Source organism: Enoplosus armatus, chromosome 12 (genome assembly GCF_043641665.1).
Source record: "Enoplosus armatus isolate fEnoArm2 chromosome 12, fEnoArm2.hap1, whole genome shotgun sequence".
NCBI classification, from domain to species: Eukaryota; Metazoa; Chordata; class Actinopteri; order Centrarchiformes; family Enoplosidae; genus Enoplosus; species Enoplosus armatus.
In genome coordinates, this window is record NC_092191.1 from 24598779 (window position 1) to 24616646 (window position 17868).

Below are 17868 nucleotides of genomic sequence, written 5' to 3' on the forward strand. Positions count from 1 at the left end.
TGCCCGGACATTGAACTGTTGGCGGTTGGACTCAGGCCATACTATTTGCCCAGGGAATTCTCACATGCCATTGTTGTGACTGTTTACATCCCTCCCTCTGCCAGCCCGAAGTCGGCTTGTGACGTCATTCACTCTGCCATGGCCCATTTACAGACTCAACACCCGAATGCATTCATTGCTATTTCGGGTGACTTGAACCACGTCACCATGGCTAAGTCATTTCCCACCTTCACTATGTGAGCTGTCCTACTAGAGAGGAGAGGACCCTGGACTTGCTGTATGCTAACGTTAAGGATGCATACAGCTCCTCTCCCCTCCCCCCTCTGGGTAGGTCAGATCACAACCTAGTGCACCTCAACCCCTGTTATGTGCATCTGGTGAAGAGCCAGCCTGCAACCACGAGGACAGTGAGGAGATGGTCGGCGGAGGCTTATGAGACACTTATGGTCCATTGTTATTCAAACAACAAACCATGGGTGACAAAGGACATCAAGGCCATCCTGAATAAAAAGAAGAGGGCTTTCAGAGTTGGCAAAAGGGAGGAGGTGAGAACAATTCAGGGGGAACTGAAGGTAAAGATCAGGGAGGCCAGGGAGAAGTACAGGAGGAAGCTGGAGTGGAAACTCCAGCAGAACAACATGAGAGAGGTCTGGAGTGAAATGAGGACCTTCATCTTTTCCACTCCCCCCTCCCCCTCCTGCTCCTCACAGCCCCCCACCCCCCTGTGAGAGCTTTCCTCACACCTTGTTCCCCAGTCCCCAGGCTGACGGCACTCTTCAACCTGACGATTCCATCCCTCCCCACCGGTATCCTCTACAGTGTGCTTCACTGCTGACCATGTTAGGAGACAGCTGATGAGACTCCACTCAAGCAAGGCTGCAGGCCCTGATGGTGTCAGCCCCAGGGTGCTTAAAGTTTGTGCCCCCCAGCTATGTGGAGTACTTCACCATGTCTTCAGCATGAGCCTGAGTCTTCAGAGAGTCCCCGTGCTGTGGAAGACATCCTGCCTCGTTCCTGTGCCGAAGACGCCACATCCCAGTGGCTCCAAGGACTACAGACCCGTGGCACTGACCTCCCACATCATGAAGACCCTCGAGAGACTCGTCCTGGAGCGGCTATAGCCCTTGGTCAAGCCACACTTGGACCCCCTTCAGTTCGCCAACTTGGAGTTGAGGATGCCATCATCTGCTCAACCGCGTCTACGCCCACCTGGATAAGACAGCAAGCACTGTGAGAGTCATGTTTTTTTACTTCTCCAGTGCATTCAACACCATCCGTCCGGCTCTACTGGGTGAGAAGCTGACAGAGATGCAGGTGGATGCCCCCCTCGTGTCCTGGATTGTCAACTACCTGACTGGCAGACCACAGTATGTGCGCTTACAACACTGTGTGTCAGACAGAGTGGTAAGCAACACCGGGGCCCCGCAGGGGACTGTCCTCTCTCCCTTCTTCTTCACCATCTACACCACGGACTTCAGCTGCTGCACAGAGACCTGCCATCTTCAGAAGTTTTCTGATGACTCAGCAATAGTTGGATGTATCAGTAAGGGTGATGAGGAGGAGTACAGGGCTGCTGTGGACAACTTTGTCACATGGTGCGAGCAGAACCATCTACAGCTCAACATGACAAAGACTAAGGAGCTGACTGTGGATCAGAGGAGGACCAAGGTGCCGATGACCCCTGTTTCCTTCCAGGGGGTCAGTGTGGATATTGTAGAAGATTACAAGTACCTGGGAGTCCACATTGACAATAAACTGGACTGGGTTAAGAACACTAATACCCTCTACAGGAAGGGCCAGAGCCGTCTCTATTTTCTGAGGCAGCTGAGGTCCTTCAACATCTGCCGGACTATGCTGAGGATGTTCTATGAGTCTGTGGTGGCCAGTGCTATCCTCTATGCTGTTGCATGCTGGGGCAGCAGGCTGAGGGTGGCGGACTCCAACAGACTCAATAAACTGACCTGCAAGGCCAGTGTCATTGTTGGGCTGGAGCTGGACTCTCTGACGGTGCTGTCAGAGAGGAGGATGCTGTCCAAGCTGCGGGTCATCTTGGACAATGTCTCACATCCTCTCCATGACGTACTACTACCCTAACCCTAACCCTACTTTCTTCTCTTGAATGGGAGCACCAGTACTGTACAATTTCCTGTACAAGCCCCTCAGTTCACCCTCTGCCTGACACAAGCCGTTTGAGCTCCTGTCTCTTCAAGGCCCACCTCCCTAAAAGCCCACTTTCTTCTGATTGGGCAGGGAGACGCCTCTAAGCCCTGAGCACCACTTTCATACTCAAGCCACTGTGGTCGACTATATGACAGCAACAGTAACTTAGCATGGAAAATAGATATACGGGACACTGAATTTGATGAATTTACTGTTTATCAGACCACAAATGACACAAGAAGTAGGTTGGAAAAACGATAGATGCTACTGGAGTGTGTGAGACTACAACAAACACACAACTTTATTCACTGATTTTGGTGAAACATTTTATGGAGAAAATGTTTTCTGGTTTTCCCTCTGATGTCCTCCGGCTGCTCTGCCTCAACTCTCTGTGATTTATGGAGTTTGCTGATGGACAGAAAGCTTTATAAAGTAACTGCTAACTGCTGCTAACTGTAGCTGCCGTTAGCTCAGTTCGCTCTGAGCACCAGGGGAGTGTTGGTGTTTACACCGCCAGCACAGGAGCTTTGGACCGCCGGGAGGAGGTTTTCAGTCCCGGGCTCCGAGAGTCAGAAGGTTAGTCAGCTAACTAAGAGTATAGATATATACATCTATGGCTAAGAGGACTGCTACATGCACAGCTAACTAGTGAATGGCAGCTACAGTTAGCAGTAGTTAACAATTACTTTAGCAACGAGTAAAGCCATCTGTCCATCAAGAAACTGCCTACTACCTACCTACTTTCCTTCACAACAGAAAAAGTACTTTCTGTGAGACATACTGAACAACCAGAGTATTACTACGGTACTACTACTATAAGTGTAGTTCTGAGCAGAGCAGCTCAATAACTTTTTCTTTTTCTTTTTTCTTCATGGGTGTGCTGTCACCGCTGTGCCATGAGCAGATGACCATCTGAGGAAATTACAGTTACATGTGTTCCCATTCAAGAGTAGAAAAGTAGAATACATTTAGAAATGAGAAGTATATACAAATAAAGATATAAAAAAATATATATATATATACATTTACAATATTTATGTAAAGAAAAAAAATGCAATAACACTGTATATGTATGTGTGTGTGTATATATATATATATATATATATATATATATATACACGCACACACATGTATTGCACTGGTAGGTGAAATATGTCCAGAATCAGTCTGTTGTGAACTCCCAGGTAACACTATGTATATCACAGAAAATAAGGAAAAGCATAATAGGTTCAATGAAACTTAATCTGGATCAATCAATATCCTCTTTATCTCTCTGTATATCCCGTCTGTAACTGTGAATACGTCTTCCTGATGTGTGATTCATACCGCTTTGTCACCATATTGCTCTGTGATCTGCAACACATGTTTTCACTTACAGACCATTTTTTTCCACTGGGGAGGAATCTGGAGGGCAGGTCCTAACTGTGAGTCATCACTGGTGCCTCGACTGCTAACACAGACTAAAAGTTTCACGCAAAAAGAGGGACCTCTTTGCATGTATAAAGTTGATTTTATGTTTCGGATTCAACATATTTTTCCCAGTTTTTTCCAAGATGTCATTGCACTGGATGTATATAATGGATTATAAAAGCTGAGACACATGTCCCGCCAGTCCCGGACACTGCGAGAGCGTGAGTTCGCATGACTGTATTCCATAGTGACTCTTTGTTTTCAATCAAATGGCAGGATTTATTTTTAAGATGCCACAAGCAGCTTCAGACTACTGAATAATGAAGGCAGTGTGTTTGTTTGAAACAAGCTTCTCTTAAACTAAAAGTTTCTTATTTATTTCCCTTTTCTTTCTCTCTCTGCAGCCTGACGTTGCTGTAAGCCAAACCCTTTGGAATTATTCTCAGTAAATGTACAACATCCCAACATGGCTGCCGCTGCACTTGTCACAGAAAACTTTAAGTTTGTGTCTCTCTTCTTCAAGAGTAAAGATGTGATGATCTTCAACGGTCTGATCGCTCTGGGCACTGTGGCCAGCCAGACTGCATACAACGTTTTTGCCTTTAACTGTCCATGTTCCTCTGGAAGGAACTACTGCTATGGCCTGGCTGCCATTGGTGTTCCAGCACTGGCATTTTTCCTTGTAGGAATAATGACAAACAAGAACACCTGGGACCTGGTGTCCGAGTGTAAGCTCAGAAAGTGCCGAAAGCTGTCAGGAACCGCAGCCTTTGCGCTGCTGGGAACCATCATCGGGCGAGCTGTGGTAGCTCCGCTAACGTGGGTGGTTATCTCTTTGCTGCAGGGCCAGGCGTACACATGTGCCCTCAGTGAGTTTGTTGACCCCAGTACGCTGGAGGGCTTCCCCTCAGATCAGGGGTCAGAGGTCATGGCGAAACTCCCGTGTCAAGGAACTGTTCCAAAGGACCTTCAAGGCGTCTGGGCTGCAATTGAGCGGCGACTGAAATATGAATCTCAGGTAGTGGAGTACTTTGTTTTATTTTGCAGGACTGTCTTAGTTTCATCTCTTGTGTGTTCAATAGACATTGGTTTACTGTGGTTATTATAGCTGCGAACAGGAAGTGTAAAATATAAAGATATGAATGCCGGCCGCTACATTTGATATTATTTGCCATCTAAACCCATTGATTAAACATTGGATAAATACTTCAACATATTTGGAAATATAGCAAACCAAAAAATAAAGAATATATTTCAGCACACCATAGGATATTGGAATTGACACATTTTATAGACAAATTACATTAAAAACAAATTGTAGTATCCTGGTGTGCACTGAACTATATTGTATATTTTTAGGTTTACTGTGGTTTGCCCAGCAGCAGCTTGCACCCAGGAGAGAAGCACTGCTGTGCCATGGGTATCCTCAGATTTTGAGAGACATTTTCCCCTACACAATTACTGTGGCTGATTAGACCTCTTCACAAGTTGCAGAAATTGTATGATGTCACTGTATGAAGCTGTATATATATGTATATGTATATATGTACAGATATTTCTCTTCCTTTAATAATAATTGATGGAATAAATAATAATGGAATAATTCAAGTTTTGAAGAATTATGCATGCATTGTGAAAAACACACTAGAACTGACTAGTTGCCTACAGTTGATTAGGTGTTACCAAATCCACTAAAACAGATATATTTAGGATTAACTTTAACATTCCCCTCATGACAATGTTCTTAGCTATGAACTTCTGGTTTTGATGATCTTTCTTGGGAAGAACACTAATTCATAATATAATGATAAAAAATACACTGCATGTGTAACCCCTCTTTCTGGTTCAACCTCAGCAGACTGGAGAGACCACTCGACAACTTCTCTCAGGTTAACAGCATTTATTCCGTGACACAGCAGCTGTTAGATAAACACATAAATGTGGTTGGTGGTGGTGAAACATACAGCTTCTGCCCCTACACATAAGAATATGAATATAATCAACACACTGAAGCAGTCGCCAACTTACATCAGTTGCGCAATACTTCCTCGTGACACAGTTGCTTGAGCCACTGCAGCTAACAACAACATAAGCTAGCAGGCTTAACAAGGTAACTTCACTCTACCAAACGATAGAAATACAAAATGACAACATACTGACAGTCACAAAACGTGACGAGACTACTCATGTCACTTAATATCCACTTTGATTAGGGTAAAGTTGATTTTATAACTTAGTATTTATAGTGCATCACGGAGCTGTTTCAGTACGTACTGTAGTTGAAAACATCAGCAAGCAAAGGGGCGCGCTGATGATTTCCGGTCACTATATATACCACCACCCGCCACACGAGGGCGCTCCAGTAACTCAAATAAACAGAGCCTTGCATAGAGAAAATAGGATATTAAACTCTTTCCCAAGGGAAATAAAAAATAAAACATATATAACAGAAAAAATATATAACAAAATTCCTTGCAAAATACAAATACTGAGTGAATACAAAACTGAATTTTGGCGAACCATATCTATAACAACCCTGTTACACATGATCAATTGTGGACTCTAGGCTATGGCATGTCAAGTGCCACAACTTACTACCCAGCTGATGCCCTCATGGTTTTTGTTATGAATCCAGGGGACAGATGTATAAACACTGTGCACTGCTCTTTGCAAAGTTAATATATCGGTATCAGCTCAGTCAGGTAGTACCACGGGAGGTAAAGCTGGTTAGAACGGGTTGGGGGTTCGATCCCCGGCTGCCCCCGTCATGTGGAAGTGTCCTTGAGCAAGACACTGAATCCTAAGTTTCTCCCGATGGAGACTAGCACCTTGCATGCCAGCTCAGTTGCCATTGGTGTGTGAATGTGTGAGTGAATGGGTGAATGAGACTTAGCTGTAAAGCGCTTTGGGAACTGTGAAGCTTTTTCAACCTTCACGGTTCCCAAAGCGCTTTACAGCTAAGTATACTATATAAGTGAGATCATTTATCATTTATTTATTTATGACTGTTCGTTCTTTTCAGCTGATAGGCTGGCTGCTGGTAGCAGGAATGTCTCTGGCAGTGTTTCTGATACTGTGTATGAAGCGCTGCTCCTCTCCCCTGGGCTACGAGCAGGAGGACTACTGGTCTCAGTACCGCTCTAACGAAAAGACCCTGTTCCGCCGCACAGCAGCTGTCCATGCCCGCCTCCTGGCCGCAGACAACGTTAAGAGTTTCTTTGGCTTTGTGGCACTGGAGAAGGTAGAGAAGGAGCAGCTGGCTGAGCACCAGAGTGCTAGTCCTATCTGCAACACTAACTGGAACAGAGTGACTGGTGTCTACCTCTACAGGGAGAAGAATGGTCTGCCTCTGTACAGCAGGCTCAACAAATGGGCCACGTACAGCCTGGAGAATAACATGGAGGCCATGGACAAAGAGATGGACGTATTCAGCTGACAGTATTCTTCTGGAAGGTGGTCCAGTGACTGCGACATAAAGGCATCAGTATGCTTTAAATGGAGTGTTGGATCATCAAACAGTATCTACAACCCCTTCCCTCCACTCCTTTCCTATTGCAGAACTTTGTCTGACAATTTTAGAAACTACATCAGTATTTCATAGAGGTATCAGAGGCCCACTATTCCCCCCACTCCATCGAGGACCATTGTTTTTAAGTCATGTTGTACTTCAATGTACTTCAATGTTGGAACAAGCAGATACAGAATCTATATTGTCATATGTTGTCATGAATACAGTATAGAAAATAATACATTTTCCTAACTTTATTTTGTATCTTTAAGAATTTTAGGTAGAAAATCTTGGTTTAAGAGGTTGACAAGCATCTAAATGTGACTTCTCAGGATTATTTATTGTTTCTTTTAACCTGCCCCGGAACTACAGACGGAAATTAGCTAGTAGCTACTGGGACAACGCATCTTTTCTTGTTTTGAGATTAATGTATTTTGTGGATGGTGCTGATATAAATAAATAGTGTTAAACGAAACTTAACTAAACTAAACCAGAAGTGGCCTCAGACACCAACTTGATGAAGGCAAGCCCAAAATGTTTGTTGAACAAAGAATAATGTACTGGAGAAGACTTGTGCAATCAAGGACATTGGAACTATTTTGCTGTAAATATCGTTACCACTTCAGAACAGCATTTAACCTTTTGTTGTGTTGTGTATGATCGCATCCCCTATGTATCCGCGTGAGGAAAGAATGAGGCCTGAGTGAAAATATCATGCTACTTGATTAATTACATTTTTTTTAAATGATTCAAATATTCATGCAAATTCAGTGGTTAAGTTCAAATTCAGAAATTGTTCTATTAAAGCTCAAAATTATTCTATGAAAGTTAATTCAACAGTTGCAAGAAATAGACGAACAGACATCATAGTCTATATAGGCCCACTGGGGTTTTCCTGAGTTTCAAAGAAATGGCCTTTGACAAGTAGCCTCTGCTCGTGTTCCCCAGTTTTGCTTAGCTTATGTTGGACTGGCAGTTTTAGATGGTACTTATGGTTTTAGTCTGGTCAGTAATGAGCCTGTGTGGTTTACAATAACTTATTGATTATACACTCCACAAGGTTCTCAGTCACCATATGGTTACTGAGCTCGCTGTTTTTCTTTTCACACCTTTTTCTTTCATGCTGCTTTATTTGTTATCCTTGAACTGTTGGCTGTGTAGTTTACTGCTGATAAGGTATAATAAACTGTTGTATATTATAATAACAAGTTGTTATTGGTTGTTTTTGCTTGACTACTCCTCAAACTCCCCAAATTTCCTTCAATGTATTGTTATCTGATTAATGTTACAGGCCTGATAGTAATTGGATTACCATTAGATGTATGCATTGATAATTTATTAATATTTAAGTATTCTTTATCTTGACTATTTTAATTAATTAAAATATTCAACATTAAAGGTACACTATTAACAAGACTAGATCAGTTAATTTGCTATCGCTTTCCCTTTTATTAAATTGACCGAAGTAACCTGTTACACCTTTAAACTGTGTCCCACTCTACCTTAATTATAAATGAAAGTTATTAATTGTTTGAGATAACCATTTAATCTAATAAGGGTAGAATTTTGTGAGTTTATTAATTTGACTAAAGAGGGGGCACTTATATATCGGCAATCGCCGGTTGTTGGGCTGACTGTGGCCAGCTGGAAAAACTTACGCCCAACCTTTGTATATAATTAAGGATTGCTTTCTTCCAGCCAAGAGAGATGCAAGGCAGGGGTGGACAAAATATTAGAGGTGGCTTAAACTTATCTCTTATTTGAGGTTGAGAGTATTGTATTTTGTTAATGCCCTGTTGGCTTTAATTGAGTGTACATGTGCTGTAAATCCTGTGTTGTTGAGATACAGTGGAATTTATTTCAAGTCATTGTTCCTGTGCAGTAAATCCTGTTGAGATGCAGGTGAATTTAGTTATTGTGCTGTTGGCTGCAAGTCAGTGTATCTGCCCTGTCTGGGGGCCTTTTATGCGTCTGTGCACAGGGGCCCATTGTCTCATAATCGACCTATGTATATTTAGTTTGTCATAGATTATCAGTGTGTTGCCAGATTCGCTCACGGTGCGCAGAGAAAAATAGACTAGATGCCAAAGCTATCGCAAGCCGGCAGAAGCCTCCTGTGTGAACCAGGCAGCTACTCTGCTATTTACACCCGACATAAGCATCATCCGTGGGCGGTTATTGTGTTGTGTATCAACCGTGGTCAGATTGTCTATTGTCGGACGTTGTATGCACTAGCTACAAAGCCATCATTTAGCATCGCATTCATTCATTGAGAACAAATAGGGGTATCTCAGCTAACCTTGTGTATGCTAAGTATTCTACTCATGAGTAATTGTACACAGCAAATTTTGGCTTTTGGAATAAACTCCCTGTGAGTCAAAAACAACTCAGTTTTAGTGTACATGCGTGACTATCGCATAGACTCCAGAGCTGAGTAAAAATAACTTCTTTTTTTTAGTTGATCTTGAACCCCTTTTTCTGATTTAAAATTTTACTCCTCAAGTGTTAAAGTTCTAATCTGATATAGAGTATATGTAACACTAAAACTGAGTTAATTTAAATATTAACTCATTACCAGTGTTAGGAGGAACACTTAAAATATATTTAATTCTACCCTCTTTTAGAGCTAACAATTCTATATTATTCATATATTTTATGTAAAAATGACTGCTGCGCAATGTACTGTTTACAACAGATTTGTTATTACAAATTACAAATCATTTACATTTAAACCACCTTCAAGGTCATAACAGTGCAGCTTAAGTTGTATAAAACAGTCAATAACATACACACTGCATTAGATTTAGTCGTCAGAACAATAAAAACAATAAATGTAGAGGGTGAAGAGGAATGGAGAGAGAACCGTACCCTGGGGGGCCCCCGTGCTACAGACCACCACATCAGTCCCAGAGCCTCACATACTGTGGTCTGTTGGTGAGGTCTGCAGTTCTTCACACAATCTTTAAAAAATTTGTGTTTTGCTTCAAACCTCAAGCTCCAGATATGAATGAGTGGTCCAATCTTTCTGATGCACCTTGGGTAGTGCACCATGAAATTATGTTTTGGAAGCAAGTTTTTCGATGGGTACAACTCTTTGAAGAGTTGATGATTCAACAATAAGGTGCTTTTAATACACAGTCATTCCCTCAGTGACTGAGTATGAAAACACAATGTTTATAATATTCAGCAACAAGAGCAACAAGCGTCAGTCATGCATGATGTCAACAGCATAGTTCTCAGCAGTATTGAAATACTGCAAAGTATTAAGTATGCTTTTTCTCTTGATGCCAAAAGAAGACGTTCATTTAGGATCCTCTACCAAACTGGCATAGTGTTGTTCATTCAAGTCAGATGACCTAAAGTCAAACTTGGGTCATCCTCTGAGAAAATTGACTGTGCTGAACATTTGTCAATTAAGCAACATCGACAGAAATAATTTGCACTAAATGACTCTAAGAACCCAAGAATGATATGCATACCTAAGTTATCTCCTGTAATCTGTGCAAGCGTACCACATATAGGTTGTTCAGCAAACAGAACAGGAACCCCATCAGTTTAAAGTATTTTCAAGTCCCTTATTAAAGGTTTCAGTATTTCATCAATACCATATTTCTTAGCATCTTGTGCATGAAACAATGATAACAAATGGATGTTCATCAGGGCAGAATTCAGCTTTGGAGGAAGGTTTCTGAGAATGAAGTAAAGGCAGCCAACTTTATGTATACCTTTTTTTGACCCAAGAGGATTTGCACATTCAAAGTAATCGTAGGATACCATATTTTTCGGACTATAAGGCGCACTTAAAATCCTTTAATTTTCTCGAAAATTGACAGTGCACCTTATGATCCGGTGCACCTTATGTATTAATTCTGGTTGTGCTTACTGACCTCGAACCGATTTTATGTGGTACACGATTCTCAAAAATCTGTCAAAATGTTTTAGTACGACTTTGGTAAGCTACGAAGCCACACCGCTTGATGGATTTTCGGAGCATTACGGCTACCGTAGTCAGGAGCCTCGCGGAGTAATACGCACTGTGCTTCAACAGGTAAGGACCCCAAAATGGCACCTGTTAAGAGACATGCTTACGAAGCGGATTTCAAGCTCAAGGCTATCAGTCACGCAGTAGAACATGGGAATAGAGAAGCTGCGAGAGAATTCAACATTAATGAATCAATGGTACGGAAGTGGAGGAAGCAAGAAGATGACCTGCGCCAAGTAAAGAAGACCAAACAGAGTTTCCCAGGGAACAAAGCGAGATGGCCACAGTTAGAGGACAAAATTGAACAGTGGGTTATTGAACAGAGAACAGCAGGTAGAAGCGTCTCTACAGTCTCTATTCGACTCAAGGCAACAGCGGTAGCACGTGACATGAAGATCAACGACTTTCAAGGAGGTCCTTCTTGGTGCTTCCGTTTTATGAAAAGGCGTAATCTCTCCATCCGCACAAGAACTACCATCTCGCAGCAACTGCCAAAGGATTACGAAGAAAAGCTGGCCATTTTCCGCACCTACTGCAAGAACAAGATCACTGAAAAGAAGATCCGGCCAGAACACATCACCAACATGGATGAGGTCCCCCTCACCTCTGACATCCCCGTGAACCGTACTGTCGAGAAAACAGGGACCAGTACGGTATCTATACGCACCACAGGGAAGGAGAAGTCATCCTTCACTGTAGTTCTCGGTCAGACAGGTTGTTGTTTGCAGTTCTCTAGTTATTCTGGGTTTAGGAGACATCTTATTAAGATACATGCTTTAACTGATACGTGTGCCTCATGAAACCCTTTCCAACTGTGACACAGAAGAATGCAACAATTCTCAGTCCATAAATGAACTACCCTCAACTTCATCTCAGTGCCAAAATGCTGTAACAGTCGCTCCAATGTCCAGTCACAAGAAAGATATGTGTGCTTCCATTGTAGGCAAGCTTTTGGGAAGCGGTGTACCAAATACTGTAGTTCTTTCTACTATTGAGAATTTACAGGAATTTGTGGAAGAGCTGCAATCTAATATTCAGGACCAAATATTGAACTTAATCCCAGAGAACAACTCATGCAGGTCAGCCATTGAAGAGGTATTTAAAAGTTTGGAAAACCCTTTTAGCCAGTTGAACTCTGATACCAAATGGAAGAAGTATTTCAAGGACAAATGGGGTATAGTGCAGCCAGTTGAACTGCACCTTGGTGTTAGGTATGATGCCAGACGAAATAATACAACTGGGACTTATGAACAAGTTCCTGTCAATGATAAATTCATCTATGTTCCCTTTCTAAAAACATTCCAGTTCATTTTCAGAAATGAAAACATTTGTGAGATGATGCAAACATTCACTCGATCTGACGTTTATGAAGACTTTTGTGACGGAAGCTTTCTTCAGTTCTACCAATGTCAATACTGTACACAGTTGTCTGCAAAAATGTGCACAGGCTGGACAGAGAATCATCATACTTCACACTGAAGACAAAATGAGACTTAAATAGCTCATCAAATGCCCCCAAGGACGTACATGACTGACATGGTACAAGCTTTTTGTCCAAGACCACGTAAAAGGTGAAAACCTGCACTTTTGAAGTCCCTGTGGCAAGGAGATACGGCTGAGAGCCTCCTTCGGTGGTCATCAGATGATCCTCAAGGCTTTGACATGACTGAAACACAATGAAAACATCACCTTATAAATAATTTGCTTAAAAAATGTTAAATTCACTGCAGTATTTTGAATGAAATAGTGTTAATCACAAACCTTTTGAAATTTCACCAGATGATCTGTTGCCTCTTTAATGCCGATTTTCTAGGGCCGTTTTTTTCCAGTCGGTTGTGGTGTGAGAAGATGCAGCAGGACAAGAAGAGACGACATATCACTGTCCCACTGGAAATAGAGTAAATAACACTAGTTATTTTAAAATGGCCTATTTTGTGCATCTCTAGATTCCGTCATACCTCGTATTTGTTTTACGATAATCTTTTAAAATAAGAAAGTAAAAGTGTGCTAGTTATAACAAATGTTTGTTAGAGACCAGAACATTATTTATGTTAAACGTTAAATAATAAACTTTTATGCAAACAGATTTCAGTTATTTAACAATACAGCTTGTTCTTCTGGGAAGTAATCAATAAAATCCTTCTGCATCCTGGAGATTTTATTTGATTTTGATGATGTACCTGGATCATCAGTGGTGTCAGATCCTTCATTCAGAGCAGATGCCAGATGTCGTTTTAGAAGTGAGGTCTCCTTTAGGTTCTTGGCCTCCTGAATGACTTTGTCTCTAAAACTGGTGTTCCATTTTTGCAGGAACCTTGATGCGGCCTCTTCCCCAAACATCAGTGAGAAGTCTTGCAAAATCTAATTAAAAAGGAAAGGACAACTATTTCAGCCACCTAATGTAAACCTAATATTTGAATACACCTTTTTCAAATCATTTTTTAATACCTACCAGTCCTTTAGTGTCCAAGAAGCGAGGAAACATTTGTAGTACATCAGCTGAGTGCTGTGGATCATGCAGAATTTGCTGACGGTACTGGAAGGTTTCTCTCATCTTCTGAAATACTAAGTCACAGTCTGTTGTGTGGTGAAGAGAAGAGATATGGCTTCCATACAGTCATCTCCCGTTTGCTGGTCACCTGTGGTAACTACGGTGGTTCTTGAGGATGTGGGACCTCCTTTAAGCACCACTTTCTTCAGGGATGGAGAGGTTGTTCTGGACTGACGTTGCACAGTTTTTACACGCCACTCAAGAAAGCCTTTGTTGCTCTGACTGTCGTAAAAGTGTTCCTAGGTAAAAAATAAATAAATAAATCACTGTGTGTTGGAAACAATGTTATGCACATTTATGATGCTTTTAGTGCTTATACACAAGGAATCAGCAGCTGTCATTATTTTACACATGGACTGCAGTGCAAACTTACATATCCCTTGTTTGAGTATGGGTCCTTCAAAGCTGGAAACCGTGACACAATCCCAAGCGCATGGAACTCCTTTGTTGCTTTACTAACATGACTCCTGCAAAAGGAAAAACATAATTCCTAAGGATTGTTGTGTTCTTTAAAAAATTAGAAAGTCAAGTCTTATTCAGTGTTCTTACCCTTCTTTTTCACACATGTGTGCTACAATGATGTTCACCATTATTCGCCTGGTGGAATCTTTCAAACTCCCAGTTTCTTCATATTCTTTAATCACAGTCATTCCTGCAGGCTTTGAGGTCAGAATTTGCTCCACAGTCTAAAAAAAATAAATTGAGAAGGGAAAGGGAAGTTCCTGGAGGATTCAGCCAATGGGAGTTCTGAAATGCAAACCATACTTAATTAATGAGGAAAAAATGCTATATTTATTAAGATTCTTGTTATCCGCTAGCACATAAGTAGACATTCAGCAGACAGCTGTCTCTGAGTTAAGATGCAAATCCCATAATTTTTCTCTGCAAACATAGAAATGATTTAATGCCCTACCATCATCAGTGTAGATGACAAAACAGATTTCTGCAAGTTCTGGAAAGACATCCTCGTCCACTTCTACACCGTGGTTATCTGTGACTTTCAGTATTGTGTCCTCTGGTATGAGAAACTTCTCCTGGACTGTAGCAAGACAACCAGCACTTCATTTACAAAATACTGTTACTTGCTCTTCCATAGCTTTATACAAAACAGATACCTTACCAGCACTAAGAAAATCAGAGAAGCCAACTTCCTCTAATTTCACATATTTCTTCTTTGCCCCGTGTTGTACCTTTATCAATGTCTTGGCCATCTAACACTAAAAGGATGGAGAATAATAATGTTTAGCTGTTAAGTTTACAATAATTTTGACCACGGATTTTCATGAATGACAGGACTGACAGGAACCAGGAAAAGAGATCATATTTCTCCTGTGTTAGCTTGGCTGCACTGGCTCCCTGTAAAATCTAGAATAGAGTTTAAAATCCTTCTCCTGACTTACAAAGCTCTTACTGGTCAGGCACCATCATATCTTAAAGAGCTCATTATTATGTTACCCAACTAGAGCACTGCACTCTCAGAATGCAGGGTTGCTTGTGGTTCCTAGAGTCTCCAAAAGCAGAACAGGAGCCAGAGCCTTCAGCTATCAAGCTCCTCTCCTGTGGAATCGGCTCCCAGTTTGGGTCCGGGACACACTCTCGACTTTTAAGAGGAGGCTTAAAACTTTGATATTTGATGACGCTTATAGTTAGGGCTGGCTCAGGCCTGCCTGGACCAGCCCCTAGTTATGCTGCTATAGGCCTAGACTGCTGGGGGACTTCCCATGATGCACTGAGCTTTCCTCCTCTCCCTCTTCATCTTTGCACATTCATCGCAGTCCAATGCATGTTACTAACTTTAAATCTTCCCCGGAGTTTCTTTGTGCTTTCTCGTCTCACAGGTTCCTGTGGATCGTGGTCCTGGTACGCCTGGGTGCTGCTGCCATGGGCCTGCCTGACTCTCATCACTACAGTTATTATGTTTAGTCGTAGTTCTGTTACTATTAAAGCTGTTATTGCTATTATTAATCTCAGCTATTATTACAGCTGTAACTACTATTATCAGTCATATTTCCATTATTATTATAATTATAGCTGATATTTCTACTGCTAGTGCTGCCATACATCTCTGCCTGTCTGTCTGTTGGTCTGTCTATCTGTGTCTCTACGTCTATCTCTCTCTCTCTGCCTCTTTCTGTCTGTCTGTCTCTCCCTCCCTCTCTTTCTCCCTCCCTCTCTACGTCTCTCTCTCTCTCTCTCAAACCCAACCGATCAAAGCAGATGACCGCCCACCTAGAGTCTGGTTCTGCCCGAGGTTTCCGCCTCTTAAAAGGAAGTTTTTCCTTGCCACTGTCGCCAAAGTGCTTGCTCATGGTGGGAACTGTTGGGTCTCTGTAATAACATCATAAAGAGTCTAGACCTGCTCTATTTGTAAAGTGTCATGAAATGACTTTTTTTGTGATTTAGCGCTATATAAATAAAATTGAATTGAATTGAATTGAATGAATCACTGACAAATTGCAGTTGAGTTGTTAGCTAATGTAGGTTAGCGGTTACTTACGCTAGCGCCAAACACTGCCGTCTACACTTCACCAGAGCTCCACGACGTACTACCTGCAACCTGATGAACCTGACTTTAACAACAGATACATATGGTTGCATTGCTAAATAAAGTCATAAGCCAGAGTTATTTTATTTAATTGTAGCGTTAGCGTTACCTCATTAGCGCTCCTTTGGCTACTGAAGCTCCGTGTCTTCGCCATCTGTGTGCACACGTTAGTTTATAGAGGGAAAACGTATTCTTCTGAAAGGTTCAACAGAAATAATGGCTGCCTTAACATTATCGCCTTTACAGCAGAGCGAGCAAAAAGCCAAAGACCAAATGCAGCATACTCTGAATAATACAGGAAATACAGAGCTGGTTACGTTCAATATCAAATTCAAAACAAGCATACATAGCTTAGTGTACCAACTTCAACAAAAATGCTATGTAAACTGTACCTACCGAACATTTTATAACAGTTAAGTTAAAGGAAAAAGCAAAAAACAGGCTCAAACTTACCTCACTACGAAGTCCAGTTTCAGCTTGCTTGTGCGCTGTATGTATAACACTTGCACACTTTTTGCCTAACTACCAGATTTTTTACTCCAGAAATTTGCTGTGTAACGTCTCACTCCGTTTGTTAGTCTTGTCTTGTCTTATTTTCATGCTCCATGTTGTATGTTGCACATTGCCTGTTTTATTTTGTAGTATTTACCTCTCCTCTCATTTCAGACACTTCACTTCCTGCCTCATTACTTGCCCCGCCCTGATTAGTTTAATCTGTCCCTCATTAGTCACTCACCTGGGTGTATTTAGTGTGTGTACCCGTTTCCTTTGCCAGTTTGCCTTTGTCCTCCTTATCAAACGTTCCAACATTCTTTCCAGTGTCCTGAGTTTAAGGTTTTTGGCTTTTTGACTACCCTTGTCCTCTGCCTACTGCCTCTCCCTACTCCCTATCGTATTTATCTGCCTGGTTTGCCTGGTTTGGCTGCTTTCCTGTATATCGAATTTTGTCAGTAACCCTTCAGTGGACCAAATTTGGTTACATAACTGGCTGTACCAACCTAGTCTACACAATCCTCCATGTGAGGCAATGGAAAATAATCTGGTTTTACTAGCAAGATAATATTCAATAAAATTAATGATTTTATATATAGGGGGTTAATTAAATATAAAACTTTAAGTGATGAAAAAAGTACAGAGGTGATCCAAATATTAAGAAATAAAAATCTGTCAGGCAGCATCAGAGATGTCCGATGGCTTATCTCTGTAGGCAGACTTCCTGTAAGAACTATAGTTGTTTGGAGTTGTTATGTCACCACCAAAAAATTTCCAATGATTTATTGTGATGAGGACGAGACTCAAGAACATTTTTTAATCAGTTGTTACAGAGCACAGGAAGTCTGGAGTATTTTAGAAACGTTAAGTCTCAAGTGTAATATAAATTATAATTCAGTTATGTATGGATTGTTGGAGGAGGCAATCCTAAACATAAGGAACTGCATCAACTTATTATCAGCATCGTGTGCAATAAACTATGGACATCCAGATGTATCATGATTAAAAAATCATCGACAGTAACTCGGTCATCAAACAAACTCTTACTGACCTCCGGAGGAGGAGAACCCTGGGCAAAAAACACTTCCTGCCATGGAACATCCTGGACATTGACAGAGAGAACTGGAACACCTTTTCATAATTTGTATTGAATGCTTGATAATATTTGGCTGTATGTTATATGTGTTTATGTGTGTTTCTGTATGTGGCTGTTTTACTGT

At 41.5% G+C, this 17868-nt stretch overlaps 1 protein-coding gene and 2 long non-coding RNA genes across 3 annotated transcripts; 1 reads left to right on the forward strand and 2 right to left on the reverse strand.

Annotated features, from left to right (window-relative positions):
* Nucleotides 1-4036: 4036 nt before the first annotated feature.
* LOC139294482 (calcium homeostasis modulator protein 2-like) lies at nucleotides 4037-7006 on the forward strand. The gene is made up of 2 exons (XM_070916391.1): nucleotides 4037-4588; nucleotides 6593-7006. The coding sequence occupies exons 1-2, from the start codon at nucleotides 4037-4039 to the stop codon at nucleotides 7004-7006; spliced, it is 966 nt and encodes a 321-aa protein (XP_070772492.1).
* Nucleotides 7007-12417: 5411 nt separating this feature from the next.
* LOC139294715 (uncharacterized) lies at nucleotides 12418-13718 on the reverse strand. Its single transcript, XR_011598408.1, has 4 exons — nucleotides 13513-13718; nucleotides 13241-13421; nucleotides 12822-12947; nucleotides 12418-12726 (listed from the first exon to the last, which is right to left on the reverse strand). It is a non-coding gene; the product is annotated as an uncharacterized lncRNA (long non-coding RNA).
* Nucleotides 13719-13790: 72 nt separating this feature from the next.
* Nucleotides 13791-14293, reverse strand: LOC139294716 (uncharacterized). The gene is made up of 3 exons (XR_011598409.1): nucleotides 14161-14293; nucleotides 13985-14078; nucleotides 13791-13850 (listed from the first exon to the last, which is right to left on the reverse strand). It is a non-coding gene; the product is annotated as an uncharacterized lncRNA (long non-coding RNA).
* Between the last annotated feature and the right edge of the window lie 3575 nt (nucleotides 14294-17868).

What these genes read in the sequence shown, in the direction of transcription:
- LOC139294482 (XM_070916391.1), top strand. Translation starts at nt 4,037, where the DNA reads ATGGCTGCCGCTGCACTTGTCACAGAAAACTTTAAGTTTGTGTCTCTC. An exon ending in GACTGAAATATGAATCTCAG is followed by an intron (nt 4,589 to 6,592) that starts GTAGTGGAGTAC and finishes CGTTCTTTTCAG; the next exon opens with CTGATAGGCTGGCTGCTGGT.